This window comes from Pantherophis guttatus, chromosome 1, assembly GCF_059756535.1.
Source record: "Pantherophis guttatus breed Tessera chromosome 1, ASM5975653v1, whole genome shotgun sequence".
NCBI lineage: Eukaryota > Metazoa > Chordata > Lepidosauria > Squamata > Colubridae > Pantherophis > Pantherophis guttatus.
In genome coordinates, this window is record NC_142063.1 from 112994132 (window position 1) to 113009783 (window position 15652).

Sequence of the window (15652 nt, forward strand, 5' to 3'; positions counted from 1 at the left end):
AAAGCATTGCTGGAAGGCAACTACTTGAATTGTGAACCAGTTTTATAATAGATTTAGGAGAGTTAAGGAGAAGGTTGGGGTGCAGTTAAAATTATACTGTGAACCAGCTAAAATAATTAAGATAAGGAGTGGAGGAAAGCATTGCTGGAAAGTAGCTGATTAAGATACGAACCAGCTAAAAAAAAAATTTAGGAGGAAGTGGAAGAGATTTTACCAGAGAATAGTAGCTAAGCTGTGAACCAATTTAAATAAATACAGATAGGAGTATTGGAAAATACAGCTGGGAAATAGATACAGTATTTAAACTATTAACTAGTTAAAAATTAGATTCAATAAAATATGAGAATAAACTTGAAATAAATAAAATAAAGTATTATGGAAGTAACAAACTATAGAAGGAAATGTTGATTGTTTATGAAATGACTTTAAGAGAGGAGGAAAATACTTTTTGTCAAGATTATGGATATTAGATGTCATTTAAGAGAAGTAAAATATAGATTTGAGGTAATGGGTTTTAGGATTGAGGAATATATATGAAATATTGATTGTTAAAATGATAAAGATTTAGAATAGTGTTTATTGTTTAGAATTTTGGGTGTAATAGTAGAATGATAAATGTTTAGAATAAGATTTTTTTCTTTTTTCTTTTTTTTAAAAGATGTAAATGGATAAAATTTGGAACAAAATTGATCGAGGGAATGTGAATAATTGTACTCATTTTATGCCGGACCAAACCCTTGCTCTAAAACGATGTATTTTATGTTTTATGTTTAAAAAAAAATTTAAAAAAAAATTGGAAAAAAAAAGAAATTAGAAAAAGAATTTCAAAAAGATATTCAAAATAAAAAAATTAAGAAGTCGATGGAATTGAAAAAACATGAAATAAACTTAAATGAACAGGAACAATTAGCAAATAAATTAAGAACAACTAAAAAGAAATGTTTTGAAAATGCAAATAAACCAGGAAGGTGGTTATCATATAAATTGAAAAAAGAGAAGGAGAAGAAGATAAAAATATTTGCAAGATGGACTTCCGGTGGCACCACCAACGTTGCTGGACGCTCTCTCTCGGAGCGCCAGCCCTGTGATCTTGTAAAGCTGCCCTGACAGCGCAAATCAGCTGTCAGGCGGCTGGAAAACCTTTCCCCCGGGAGAAGAGGGAAAGGAGAGCAATCGGATGGGTGTGGAGCTCCCTGAAAGCCCCTGAAATAGCTTTGGGGGCTCGGAAGGCGAGAGCTCCCCAGGAAGTCCGGTGAAACTCCGAGATCCAGGGCGCTTCTGCTTTAAGCAGAAAAAAACGTCGCAACCACTTCTGCAATCTTTATGGAGATCTAAGTTGCTTATCTATGCAGACGGAGTGAAGACAGGAGAATAGACAATTGCAAGTAACAATTGATTCTACGGTTAAATTGCTACTTTTTGAAGTTGCTTAAAGGACTGAAGAAAATGGCGCTTGGGCTTAATAGGGTGTGAAAGTGAAAGTTAACTCTTGTTAAAGCTGTTAACACCCAGCATTGCTCAAGGTGGATGGATAAAAAAAAATGGCTGGTTTTTTTGAAAGAGATGAAGGCTCATTAGCACAAATATTAGCAAATACACAAATGATGATTGAGGATCTTTTAAAATAAGTTTTAGAATCATTTACCTCCATGCTGGACAGAATGGAAGGGTTTTTCAACAAGGATTTTATTCAAGCTTGAAACAAAGTTACAAGCATAGATACTGTATCGGTATTTCAGTTGCTAAATAATAGTGAGTTGCTGAATGAAGAGGTGGAAGAAACAATCCAGTTTAATGTGCCTTTGGAAACTGGATTGGATGTTTTTCAAATTAAGAAGGAAAGGCTGAGAGATTTGAAGGAGTGTAACCAGGAAATATTGAGAGAGATTTCTCCAGAGGTTTTGATATAGACAACTGGAAAATTGTCAGGAGGTGTTGGGATCTTTAATATAAGAAGGAGGATTCGAAGTGGAATTTTACAGCTTTTTTACAAAAATGGATTCTCAATCACAGTTAAAGAGGCATGCTTAATGAAAGGAATTACTTTGCGAAGAGAAAAAGAAGATGGAGGAATAAGACTGAAGAAGAAGGTTCGCAAAAAAGTCAGGAAAAAATCGAGATGGAAAAATTACAATCTTTTTGCCTGGGGAGGATAGTATAGTGAAAATGAATGACTAGACTTGTATTTAGGGATATGATTTGTTTTGAAAAGTTATGTTATAGTGTAAATTAATGATTTACTTATATTTAGGGACATGATTTTATTTTGAAAAGTTGTATTAAGTAATGTTACGTTTGAATTGTTATGGGCTACTGACCAAACTTTCACTTTTGTCTTGAAGTATATTAACACTAAAGTTATATTTCAAGGAATGCTTTGCTGAAAAATTTATATAAGCTTATAAAGAATGTTTTGTTGAAAAATAAATACAAACTTGTGGGTTCTAAGGAAAATATAAGTGGTGTAAGGGTTGAGGGAAGGTCTTTTACAATATTTTTTATAGATATCAAATAGTGAAGCTGTTATTTGATTATAAGCAGTGGATTTGTAGAGATTAAGATGAATAAGTTTATGCAAAGCTATTAAGCAAGGCATGTTCCCAGGAAGAATTAATATGAGTTTATGGGGTAAAAAGTACAAATAAGGTTTTTACAATATAGTTTATTTAAGATTGGTTAAAATATTTTGTTAATGTGTTAATATATGTAAGGGTTGGAGATGTGATGGTTAATTGTAATTGGGTGCTGATTGTGCAATGCTAGAAGAAAGAAGACTTGCTTATTATTAAAGAACGGACAAGAATGAAGTTGGATTGATTATTTTCAAACAATAATTGGTTTAAATAGTTATATTCAGATATGAACAAGGGGAGTTAAAGTGTAAAAGGGAAATAAATCTATAGATAGTTAGCTTATGTTTTTTTTATATGTTTGTTAAATGCTATAGCCTGTATTTGCTCTGGGAAGTCGGGGGGGGGGGAGGGTTGGGGCAGGAGGGGGGAGGAGGGAAGGGAAAATATGTGTAAATTTTTAAAAAAACTTTTTAATAAAAAAAATATTTGCAAGACAAAGAGGGGAAATTATATTACAGAAATGAGGAAAAGAAGATGATAATTCAAAAATATTATAAAAAACTTTATTCTCAAGAGAAAATTCCAGAGGAAGAGATATTAAAATATTAAAAAAATTCAGATCTACCTAAAATAGCAGATCAATATAAGGAAATGTTGGAAGAAAGAATAACAATGATGGAATTAACAGAAGCAATAAAAAGACAAAAAAATTGGAAAGCACCTGGACCGGATGGTTTACCAGCAAAATTATACAAAACATTACAAGAAGTGATGAGCAATGTAATGCTGGAACTATTCAATGAACTTCTAATGAAGGCTAGAATGCCAGACTCATGGAGGGAGGCTTATGTAACACTTATTCCTAAAGAAGATACAGAATTACAATTAATAAAAAAACTACAGATCTATTTCACTGTTAAATGTGGATTATAAGATTTTTGCTTCAATAATGGCAAACAGATTAAAAAGATCATTAAATGAACTTATTCATATGGATCAAAATGGATTCTTATCTAAAAGGCAAATCAGAGAGAATATGAGGGTAATCTTGGACACTTTGGAGTATTATGAGATACATTCACAAAATCAAATGGCGATGATGTTTTTAGATGCACAAAAAGCCTTTGATAATGTGAATTGGCAATTTATGATAGAACAATTGCAGAGAATGGGATTTGGGGAGAGATTTATAAACACAGTAAAAACGATTTATGATAACCAATCTGCTAAGATAATGATGAATGGAGAAATGACAGAGAGTGTTGGCATTATGAAGGGTTCTAGACAAGGATGTCCCCTATCACCATTATTGTTCATTTTGACTCTAGAAGTGTTAAATAGAAATATTAGGCGAGATAAAGACATAAGGAAATGAAAATTAAAAAAGACAAATACAAATTGTAAGCATTTGCGGATGACTTAGTATTCATTTTAGAGGAACCACAAGTTACAGGACCAAAATTATTAGCGCAAATAGAGAATTATGGAAAGGTGTCTGGATTAAAAATAATTAAAGAAAAGACAAAAATTTTGGTGAAAAATATTACAGAAAAACAAAAAAGATAGAAGAAAAATTAAACATACAAGTGGTGAGAAAAGTTAAATACTTAGGAATATATTTGACCTCAAGATGTACAACGATAAAAGAACACAATTATTATAAACTTAAAGAACAAATTGAGAGAGATTTGGAGAAATGGAAGAATCTTCAATTGTCATTTATGGGAAGGATAGCAATAATAAAGATGAATGTATTACCAAGATTATTATTCCTATTTCAGACTATACCGATAAAAATTGAAAAGACTTATTTTCAATACCTAAATAAGACAATAAGGAAATTTATATGGCAAGGCAATAAAGCAAGAATAAATTTAAAAATGCTTCAGGATACGAGATTATGAGGAGGATTTGGACTTCTGAATTGGGAACTTTATTATTAAGCAGAAGCATTGACATGGCTGAAAGAATGAATTGAATTAACAAAATACAAGGTTAACACTGGAAGGCCATGATTTACAACTGGGCTGGCATACTTTTTTATGGTATGGCAGAAACAAGATACATACGTACTTTCATAGACACTATATAAGAAATGCATTGTTATTGGTATGGGAAAAAGTTAGAGATAAATATTATGTGAAAATATCAATATGGTTATCAACAATGGAAGCTTTAATTCACTCAAATGTTTTTAACTTTGGAAATATTGTTAGATATAAGGATTTGTTAACAGATAAGGCGGAATTGAAACGGAAACAAGAATTGGAAGAACAGGGAATTGAAATGGATATGTATGTATGTATATGTATATGCAAATTCAAACAAGATATGAAAAGATGTCAAATTACATGGTTTTTACTCGGAAAATACTGAGCTGAATAAGATACAGGAACAGAGGATAAATTAATTTTAAAATGTTACAATTTTTTGCTGAGTATAGAATTAGAGGAAGAACAAGTGAAAGAAACAATGATAGCTTGGGCAAAAAATTTTGGTTATTCAATTGATTTAGATAAATGACAACAGTTATGGGAAAGAAATTATAAATTAACAATGTCCACTGCATATAAGGAAAATCAATATAAAATATTTTACAGATGGCATGTGCCCCCTGAGAAACTGACAAAAATGTTTAAAGATAAATCAGCTAAATGTTGGAAATGTCACCAGTTAGCAGGCTCATATTACCATATGTGCTGGACATGCCCTGAAGCAAAGATTTATTGGAATAGAATTAAGTTATGGTTGGAGGAAATGATACAACAACATATGGATTCAAAACCAGAGCTGTTCCTATTGGGTATCTTACCAGAGAAAATTAATAAAGATAATATATATTTGATTATACATGTAATAACAGCGGCAAGGATTGTTTATGCACAAAATTGGAAAGCAGAGAATATAACATCAGAGGGAGAAGTAATTAAAAAAAATTTAGACTGTGCAGAAATGAACAGATTAACTATGATGATAAGATTCAGAATACTTTAAGATATGGAATCAATTTTATTGTTGGTTAGAAAAGAGATATAAATAAGCTTTAAAAGAGATTGATAAAAAATGTTATAACTAGAATACCATATTAGTGGAAAATTTTTGTAATGGACTTGGTGAGAATGAAGATAGAAGAGATAAGAGAAGAGAAGAAATCTTTGGAGATAACACTGAAATGTCACATGGAAGAAATGAATGATGTATTTTAAAAAAAGGTCTAATCAGAAGAACAAAGAAACAGAATCTGGGGCCAATATGAGGCATTTATTTAATACTTTTAACTTAAATGACAGGCAAACTGAGGTGTTCTAAGAAGGAGACCAGAGACAACAAAAAATTGAAGGAAAACCTGTTATGTACAGACGTACACAGGAATTTGCATGGCCGCCGCAGATTGATTGAAATTCGCGGCGGGAAAATTAAACTACTGTCAGTGACCGACCAGCAAGCCGAATGGCTTTAAAAGTCAAGCTGCGGCTGCCAAGCTGGCAGTTCTGTTCAGAGATGACCTGATTAAAGTTGATAATAGAGGTTCTGGAGTCCATCTCTTCTTTCCCGTGCTTCAAATGCTGGTGATGAAGGTGGGATACGAGAGAAGAAGCAGGACAAAGAACTGACCTTCACCACGTGGAGCCACGACCATGGCACAGCAGGACACTGCATCGGCCAACTGGACAATGGCTGCCAACCCATCACAAGCTCCCACTGTCTTCGACCCGCGGTCGGAGGAATGGCACATATACACGTGCCGATTCCGTATGTACATAGAGGCGAACAACTATCAGGATCTCCCTGACAACCAAAAATGGGTCCTATTCCTGACCTACCATGGGACCAAGGTATTCAAGATGGCCCAGATGCTCGTCTCCCCTGCTGACATCAAGTCCATCTCCTGAACAACGCTGCAGAATACCCTCCGCGACCACTATGCACCAGCGGTGACACCCATGGTCAGCAGGAACGAATTCTACCGATGGCACCAGAGAGAGGGTGAGACCATCAATGATTTCGTGGCCAGCCTGAGAGAGCTAGTGGCCAAGTGTGAGTTCATAAACCCTGAAGAAATGATGAGGGACTGCATCATACTGGGCATGAGGGACACCAATCTCGAAAAGAAATTACTCGTCTAGTGGGAGTGGACTTCAAGATTGCCGTGGAGGAAGCCCACGCAGCAGAATCCTCAGATAACTCCGCTGCTGATATCCGCCAGTATAGCGGAGTCCACCATGCCAGGCGAGAGAGCTAGGACCCGACCGAATACATGGAAGGTGAGGATGAAGAAGACCCCAACGAGGCTATCCATTGAATCTACCCAGACCATCGGGTAAGCCCCCAGGACAATGACCCTGAAGCTGGGTGCATGGGTTTTCACCCCCGGGTGGCGTGCAGATTCAAAGAGACCATCTGCACAACAACCATAACCAAAATAAATAAGAAAATAACCTCAAATCAGACAGCTCTTACAGCATTCCCAGCACAATGAAGGTCGATAGAAACCATGCTGGAAGCAGATAAAGAAAAGGCAGGCTCCACTTCTAGTATACAAACATCCAATCGGTTTTGGCAATGAAGCAATGAACAAGATTCAAGAATCCATTGCGAACAACCACGAGGAAACAAGAAGAAACCACGAGGATCTGAAATCTGATGTGGGAGAAATAAAAGACAAAATAAAGAAAATGGATGACAAAATAGAAAAAATCCAACAGAATATCGTCAAGAATGAACAAAGGATCCAAAAGGTAGAATCAAAAATGGAACAAACAGACAAGAAGATAGAGATGTTGGAACAAAAGCAGATATCAAGTAATAGGGAACTAGAAGAATCGATCACATATCTGGAAATGGAGAAGGCATCTTTTTATCTTTGGTTCCAGAACATAACGAAAAGTAAAGATGAAGACCTAGGAGAAATAATGGCAGAGATCCTGGCAGAAACAACACAGAGAGACAAGGAGGCTATGCGAAGGGACATTGATGAGGTTTATAGAGTGCATACAAATTATGCGCGCAGGGACAAACTGCCAAAGGAAGTGCACGTCAGATTCACCAAAAAAACGACAAAGGAAGAAATCTACAAAAAGATGAAAGACAGGGCAATTCTGTACAAAGGGAAGGAGATAATAACACTCAAACAAAGATGAGTAAGATGAGTAAGAGACCAGAGGAAGAACTACAATTTTCTCACGTCACAACTAAACAAACATAAAATAATGTTTCGCTGGCTGTTACTGGAGGGCATTCTAATCTCTTGGCAAGAAAAGAAATTCAGGATAGATAACTTGGAAAGAGCACAGGAGTTTTTTGAACACCATTTCGTCCTGGAGGAAGATCAAGAAAGCAGAGAGGAATCGGAGAATAAAAGCCAAGAAGAATATCCCACAGAAGAAACAGAAGGAGAACAAGAGGAAAGAGAAGATTGGAAAGAGAAAGAATGGAGAGAGAGGGAGCGAGGGAAAAAACACAAATAGTAACAAGAAACACAAGAAGGCTAAGGACAATGAATAGATAAGAACAAAAATGGAACAGGAAATAAAAATGATTTCAATTAACATAAATGGACTAAACGCACCAGCCAAGAGAATCCAGACATTTAGAAAATTACAAAAATTGGAGATGGACATTATAAATTTACAGGAAGTCCATATCAAAAAACAACACCAAAAGATGCTAGAGAATCCAAGACTAGGAAATCTATATACTTCATTAGCAGAACAAAAAAAGAGAGGAGTCGCAGTTTATATAAAAAAAAAATATCTGAAAACAAAACAAATATACACGGACGAAGATGGAAGGGTCTTAATGATTGAGATACAAACAGAACAAAAAACAATACTACTGATTTCGATCTATGCACCAAATGGAAATCAAAATGATTTTTTAAAAAATATACAGGATAAAGTAAAGGATTTGGAATATGAGAATATTTGTATTATAGGTGACTTTAATGCAATTACAGACATGAAAAAAGATTATCAGAGTAATAAGAAAAATAAAACTAAGAAAAAGACACTTCCAGATATGTTTAAAGAGATGATACAGGAACTATGTCTTCAAGATGTATGGAGGAAGGTAAAATTTTTAAATTTTGTATGTGATATTTTTATTCTTGGCTGTTCACTGCCCTGGGTCCAGTAGGAGAAGGGTGATATAAAAATTTAATAAAATAAATAAAGAATAAAATAATAAATAAAGAGAAAAAACAGTGTACATTCTATTCTAGCCCACATCAGTCATGGTCTATGGTCTAGAATAGACATGGTTTGGATGACGACAGAACTCAGAAAAGAATTAGATGACATAGAGATAATGACAAATACTTGGGCAGACCACAACCCAGTAAAAGTAATATGGAAAGGACAACGGAGAAGGAAAAGATGGATAATGAACAAGGAAATATTAAAAGATAAAGAGTACGTACAGATGATGGAAAAAGAAATGAATATATTTTTCAAGATAAACACAAAAGAGCAAACCTTACTTCAAACTTTATGGGATACGGCAAAAGCTTACATAAGAGGCCTGACAATTGCATACACGGCGAAGAAAAATAAAGATAAACAACAAATACGAGATAATTTGTTAAAAGAGCTTAAAAAATATGAATTTGAGTTACAGAAGGAACCCCAAAATAAAACGATCAAAGGAAAGATAAATTTGACAAAACATCAAATCAATTTGATCACACAAACAGAAATAGCAAGGAAAATTAAATCAGCAAACCAAAATCATTTTGAACATGCAAATAAAACAGGACGTTGGTTGGCTTACAAATTGAAAAAAGAAAAAGAGAAAAGAACAATACACAACTCCAAGATGACACAGGAGAGACACCCTATAGAAATGAGGATAAAAAAAATATAGCGAAAAACTTTTCTCAAAAATTATATAAGCAAGAGGAGATATTGGAAGAAGATATCAAACAATACTTAAATAAATCAGACGTAAAAGGATTAGAAGAGTCACATAGGGAACTACTGAATGTGGTATATATTACTAATGGGTCATTATTCTTTTGATAAGCTTTTATAGTGAAGAAGTCACTACAGGAAGTGAATCTGGACAGTCAGAATGATTCAGAACAGTGAATCATGCGCAATGAACACCAAACGTGTGCTTCGCACAGAAAAAGAAGGCCTAACGAAGTAAGTAGAAGAGCGGGGGGGGGGGACGACAGCTGTGCTGCACGATTTAGGTTCGCTAGAAAGCAGGATTTCCTGCAAGATCACAGGAACTGGTGCGAACCGGTAGCATTTCACCCCCGATTCAGAACTAAAAAGAGAATGTGACAGAATACATTTTTATCAGATGTGCTTTCACTGCAATCTACGCTGGAAATAGTCCATGCAACTAGAATCTAAGAAAGCTCAGATTCATACTATATATTAGATGAAAAATTAATCTTATGTCACAAGAATCTCAAGAAATATTCTACTTTCAATATAGGCAATTTCAGGCTGCAAATGTTGCATCTGTTTCCTTCTGCTTTTTTTTGTAGGAGGTGGACATTTGCCTCTTTTATGAAGACAAAACAGAAAGCACCTCTTGTCTGTTGTCACAACAGTCAGCCCTGCTCTTAGTTTTCACAATAGTGTGAAAAGAGCTTCCCTCAGTATTGACCCTGTACCCATTTAACTTTTACAGCAATACGTTAACAGAATAGTAGGATGGAATGAGATGACAGCTGGAATCAAAATAAGTAGCGCTGCTTCTGAAATATGCTAGTTCTGTTTTGCTAGTTCATAGTAAAAGAAATCTCATTATAAAAGTAAAAATAGAAAGTGAAACATCTGTGCTAATGTTCCAAATTTGTTAAAGTTCAATATTAAGAAAACAAACATAAGATCAATCAGCAAGTTTCATGAACTTACAGCTGATGGCAAAGAAAAGAAAATGGTACATAGTTTTATTTTCTTGGGCTCCAGAATAGATAAAAGTAGACAGAATGTTATTATTTCCAGGGAAAATAGTTGTAAGCATTATTAAAGAGAAAACAAGTTGATTGGGTGGGGGGGAAAAAAGAGTTTTGGTGAAACAAACCAAGAGAGTTAATTCTGAAAATAACTCTCTAAGTTTCCAAACTTTTTGGAAGGTGTTAATGAGCATGTAAGCCAGGTGGCTCAACAGAGGCTGTATTCTTGGACTCGGAAAAAAATCCTCAAGAAAGTTTCCCTGTTAAGCCAGTTGACATGGCATCAGGAGCCCCATTGGACTGGCAAATGGCTAAAAGATAGGAATAAATGAGCAATTCTTGCATTAGCAAGATGTGCACAATTGGGTCTCCAAAGATCAGCATTTGAACTAGTGGTTTTCACCTGGATATGAATGATCTGACATAAGGATTGAACGATTAGATGACCCTATTTGCTGTTGAGAGTGATAAAAGCAAAAAGGGACTACGAAGGATCTCTGCCAATTGAATGATATTTATGTACATGTCAAAAATATAACGTTGCCTGCCCTACAGTGGTGGGTTGCTCCCAGTTCTGTCCGGTTCTTGTGAACCGGTAGTAAAAGCGGCAGGAGGCTCCGCCCACCCACCCAGATGTCATAATGGACGATCTGCACATGTGCAGAAGCATGCATGCCTTCTCCCATTGCAAACCGGTAGTAAAGGTAAGTAGAACCCACCCCTTCTGCCCTAGTATACATGCTGTGAGCTGTCACACATAATTATATCTAGGTCTGTTGAAATGAAATGCATAGTGCCCATATATCCTCATATTTGAAATTATAAAATCTATTATTATCTTATGAAAACGTTGTGTCACTACAGTACGGTGGTTCCGCCCCCCCCCCAATTTGTTCTATGAATAGTTTGAACAGAGAGCCAGTTTAAAGTTGTGGTTATTGCATCATGCTAAAAACAGGGAGACCGTGAGTTCTAATCAGGGATGAAATGCTCCCGGTTCGGACCGGATCGTCGAATCCGGTAGTGATGGCAGCAGGTGATTCGGAGAATTGGTAGCAAAAATCCCTGCCCCCCCCAACATGCCCAGCTGAGCTGCACGATCATCAGAAGCTTTTTTTTTTTACTTTTAAAAGCATTTTTTCTACAACCTCTTCCGATGAAAAAATGCTTTTAAAAGTAAAAAAAAAAGCCTCTGATGATTGTGCGGCTCAGCTGGGATCATCAGAGGCTTTTCAAAGAATTTTTTCTGCAACTTCTTGGCCGAAGAGGTGGTAAAAAAAATGCTCTGAAAAGTCTCTGACGATCTCAGCTGAGTTGCCTGATCGGGAGAGGCTTTTCAAAGCATTAGAAAAAATGCTTTGAAAAGTTAAAATAAAAAAAGTTGGCCACGCCCACCCAGTCACATTACCCCCCCCACCAAGCCACGCCCACAGAACCGGTAGTAACAAATTTTACATTTCACCCCTGGTTCTAATCCTAATTAGGAGCAAAATCAGGTGGATGATTTTGGACCAATCATTTTCTTTCAGCCCTAGGAAAGAAGAAATGGCAAACCATTTCTGAAAAACCTTACAAAGAAAACGGCAAGACTTCTCCACTCAGCCTCTGAAAATTGGCCATTAGTAAATGGAAAAAATGTTCAAATCATAAATAAAGAACAATTAGGCACAACTTTCCAAGAGAAATGCTTATTGATAATTTGAATTTCTTAGATCTTCTAGAACAGTGGTGTCAAACTCAAGACCAGGGGGCCAGATCTGGCCCGCAGGGTGCTTAGATGTGGCTTGCAGGGCCACCCTGGAAACAGCAAAGGACTGGCCTGCAGTGCCTCTGCCAGTGAAAACGGAGCTTGGGAGGGCCCTGGGCAGCCCTCGGGAGCCCGTTTTCATTGGCATATTGTTCAGGCCACCGCAACAGAGGTGGGTTTCAGCAGGTTCTGACTAGTCCTGGAGAACTGGTAGCGGAAATTTTGAGTAGTTCGGAGAACCGATAGTAAAAATTCTGACTGGCTCCGCCCTCATCTATTCTCTGCCTCCTAAATCCCAGCTGATCGGGAGGAAATGGGGTTTTTGCAGTAACCTTCCCCTCGATTGGGGTGGGAATGGAGATTTTACAGTATCCTTCCCCTGGAGTGGGGTGGGAATGGAGATTTTACAGTATCCTTCCCCTGCCATGCCCACCAAGCCATGCCACGCTTACCAAGCCACACCCACAGAACCGGTAGTAAAAAAAATTTGAAACCCACCACTGCACCACAGGTGCTCCCGACATGAGTGACTCAAACTGGTCACACACCCCTAACCCCCCTGAGGTCAAACACAACCTTGATGCGGCCCTCAATGAAATCGAGTTTGACTCCCCTGTTCTAGGATATTACTGAATTTCTTAATTATTTAGTCATGAGTGCATACATAACAAGGCTTGTTAAAGTTCCTTGTTCTTCTTGACTATGAAAATTCCCAAAACAAACACCATAGTCTTGGCTGCCTCTGAGATGAACAAGGATCAGAAGTTGGGAAAGAGCTAAAAAGCTTTTGCCATAAGTAAGATCTATACAGAATTCAATTAGGTCTTCCCTGTTTGTCCACCCAGAACCAGGCTGACTCCATTTCCCAAAGGATAGCTTCTCAGTCTATTTTCTTTGGCATTTTACCTGGACAGTATCATAGCCTAGGATTCCAGTCATGCTTCCGGTGCCATAGACGATGGATATGGTCTGGCTGGTGGACCGGAAAGTGGAAGACTGTTGTGGATTGAATTTATTATGGTCAGCTGCGAAGATAAGTAATTGTAGTATGATGTGGGCATATTGAATATGTAACGGAACAGAAAGAGTAAGAGAGATCTTGGCATTAAACTCATTCCAGTGCAATATTCTCTAATATGTGAACTCTGTCCTCAGTCATAGCTAACCTGAAAGCTGGTTTATAATTTGGGGGAAAATAGTTACATTTCCCCTTTATCTCATGTGGAAAATAAAATATGTAATAGTTCTATTATTAGACATTTTACTGTATCTGGCTTTATGGATGTAATAAACTGATCTGATTATCCCTTACATTACATCCCACACTTCTATATCCAAGCTCGTGCCTAAACATTTGCTATGCGGGAGCATGTTCTGTTATTCCATAATAATCCCCTTGAGTAGCAGCTCCCCAAAGCTGTCTCTAGCAGTCAATATACCTGAAATTAGTATGATCCATGTTGAACACATTGGAAAAATAGATGGACATGAGAATAAGGAATTCTCCCTGATTTGGTCCTTTTCAAATGTGTTGAGATTGGAGTTCTGAGGATTCCAAGTCAACATGCCAACACAGATACTGTGATGGGACTTGTGTCTATTACATTTGGAAGGTACTAGCTTGAGGATGGCTTGAATAAAGAGTAGCCTCTTTCTGAAGGCATCAGTTATGGAGACTACTTACAACAAGCTTCACTGGAACAGTATACAGAAGGGACCCACAAGTTGGAAGAACCAGTGTCAAAGAGGACTGTGAACTCTTGTGGTGGAGTGCCAATGGAGATAATGCCAGTGTACTCAACCTGTGGAGGAAGAAAACAGAACATAATAAAGAGAATCCATCTCTGATATCTCCATAACATTTTTGAAGCAAGAGAAATGAACACTTCTTTGTTCAAATCTGCTCAATTTGTTACAATAGAGTATCATTTATGTTCCATGATCTCAAATTGCTTTCAAACATTCAAAAGTATAACTTCCTAAATCTGTATGTCTCTTTTTTTGCTCTCCAGAGCCAGGGGCTATTGATTTAAATCAACAGGTGTTGAGATTCTCTATTCTTGTCCATAGGCTAAATGCTGAGTATCTCTTCCTAATATGGAATACTTACATCCATATAATTTCGCATGGGTTCAGAATCAGTGGCCAATGTATTTTGCAGCCCAGGGAAATATTTTGTGCCAGGGTTATAAGGATGCTTCTTCAGAAAATCATCTAGCAGCCCATGCTCTTGAAGGATTTGCCTCACGGATTTTGTTTTCTTTAGGTGAACCCTAAGCATTGAATAATGGAAAGGAAAAGATTAATAAGTGAGAGATAGTGCTCGTAGCATTAAAGATTTTTTAAAAACCACTTTGGACATTCTCTGATTCAACACTCTTAAGAGGGCTACAATCTTCAGAATTCCCAGCTAGAATGAAAGATAATTGCAACATATCTGGAGGCCCTCAGGATGGGAAAAGTTAGGTTCAGATTTATTTCTGCTGAGGAAGAAGGATTTGAAATCTAGGTATACTCTTTAGAGAAAGAAGCATGTTCTACTTGATGAACACACAGTGCATTTGCAGATTTAGCTATATAGGGAAATAAAATATTACTGTTAGTGGAAAACCTAGGCAAATTACGGCTTTGTGGCTTGTCCACCAATCACAATAGAAAGTTTGCTGGAAGAGTTTGTGGAACATAATTTAGAAAGAAAATGAGATCCTTCTGAAGAAAATGGTACATGATGTTTTCTTTGAAGAAAGCACAATGCTCAATACTTACTTTGATGTCAGACACTGGGAAAGTGCCACCAGGCTCAGAAGTAAGAGGCACTTCATGATTACTCCTGTGTCCCCAAGTTGTTGATTCAAATGAAGTGTGGGTCCCAGCTTCTAAGCAACACCCTTAGGCTTGCCACACACACATATATATAGCTCCAAGACTCTCTTATCATATTTGCATATCATACAAAAAGGCAGACATTCCTGATATGATTATCTTTTTTTAAAACGTCCTTAAGAAGAACTTTCCATGTTATTCTTTTCATTTGCATTAAGTTCTTGACATAAAAAAAAAAGGCTGAGGTGTAGGTGACATTGGCAACCATTTCAAAGACTTTAATACATCCCAAGAGCACTAAAGGAATGTTTTCCATAACTTTTCAACATGGGAACCAACGGTAAAAGTGTACATTTTCTTTTTAAAGTAATCTGGATGGAATTTTATTTTTTAGAAAATAAACCATATAATGAATTAAATATAAATTTAATGTTTACAATTGAGGGCTTCAGACATAGTATACCCAGCATCGTTCAATTTCTGGAAAGATATTTTAGACAAGTTGGTAACTTTTGCAACACTGCAACATTCTGCAAAATCCAGAAGTTGCAGCTGGTGCAAAATGCAGAGGTGTGGGCTGAGCAATGTATGTTACACCTG

General features: G+C 36.5%; 1 protein-coding gene across 1 annotated transcript in view; it reads right to left on the minus strand.

Annotated features, from left to right (window-relative positions):
• The window catches only part of LOC117667183 (pepsin A-like), a 25964-nt gene extending 10913 nt beyond the window's left edge, over positions 1-15051 (minus strand). The window contains exons 1-4 of the mRNA XM_087883461.1: positions 14996-15051; positions 14340-14502; positions 13914-14031; positions 13136-13254 (exon numbers count right to left, since the gene is read on the minus strand). Of these exons, the coding sequence (XP_087739587.1) occupies positions 13136-13254; positions 13914-14031; positions 14340-14502; positions 14996-15051 (456 nt within the window). The remainder of the gene's footprint in view (positions 1-13135; positions 13255-13913; positions 14032-14339; positions 14503-14995) is intronic.
• Positions 15052-15652: the final 601 nt, after the last annotated feature.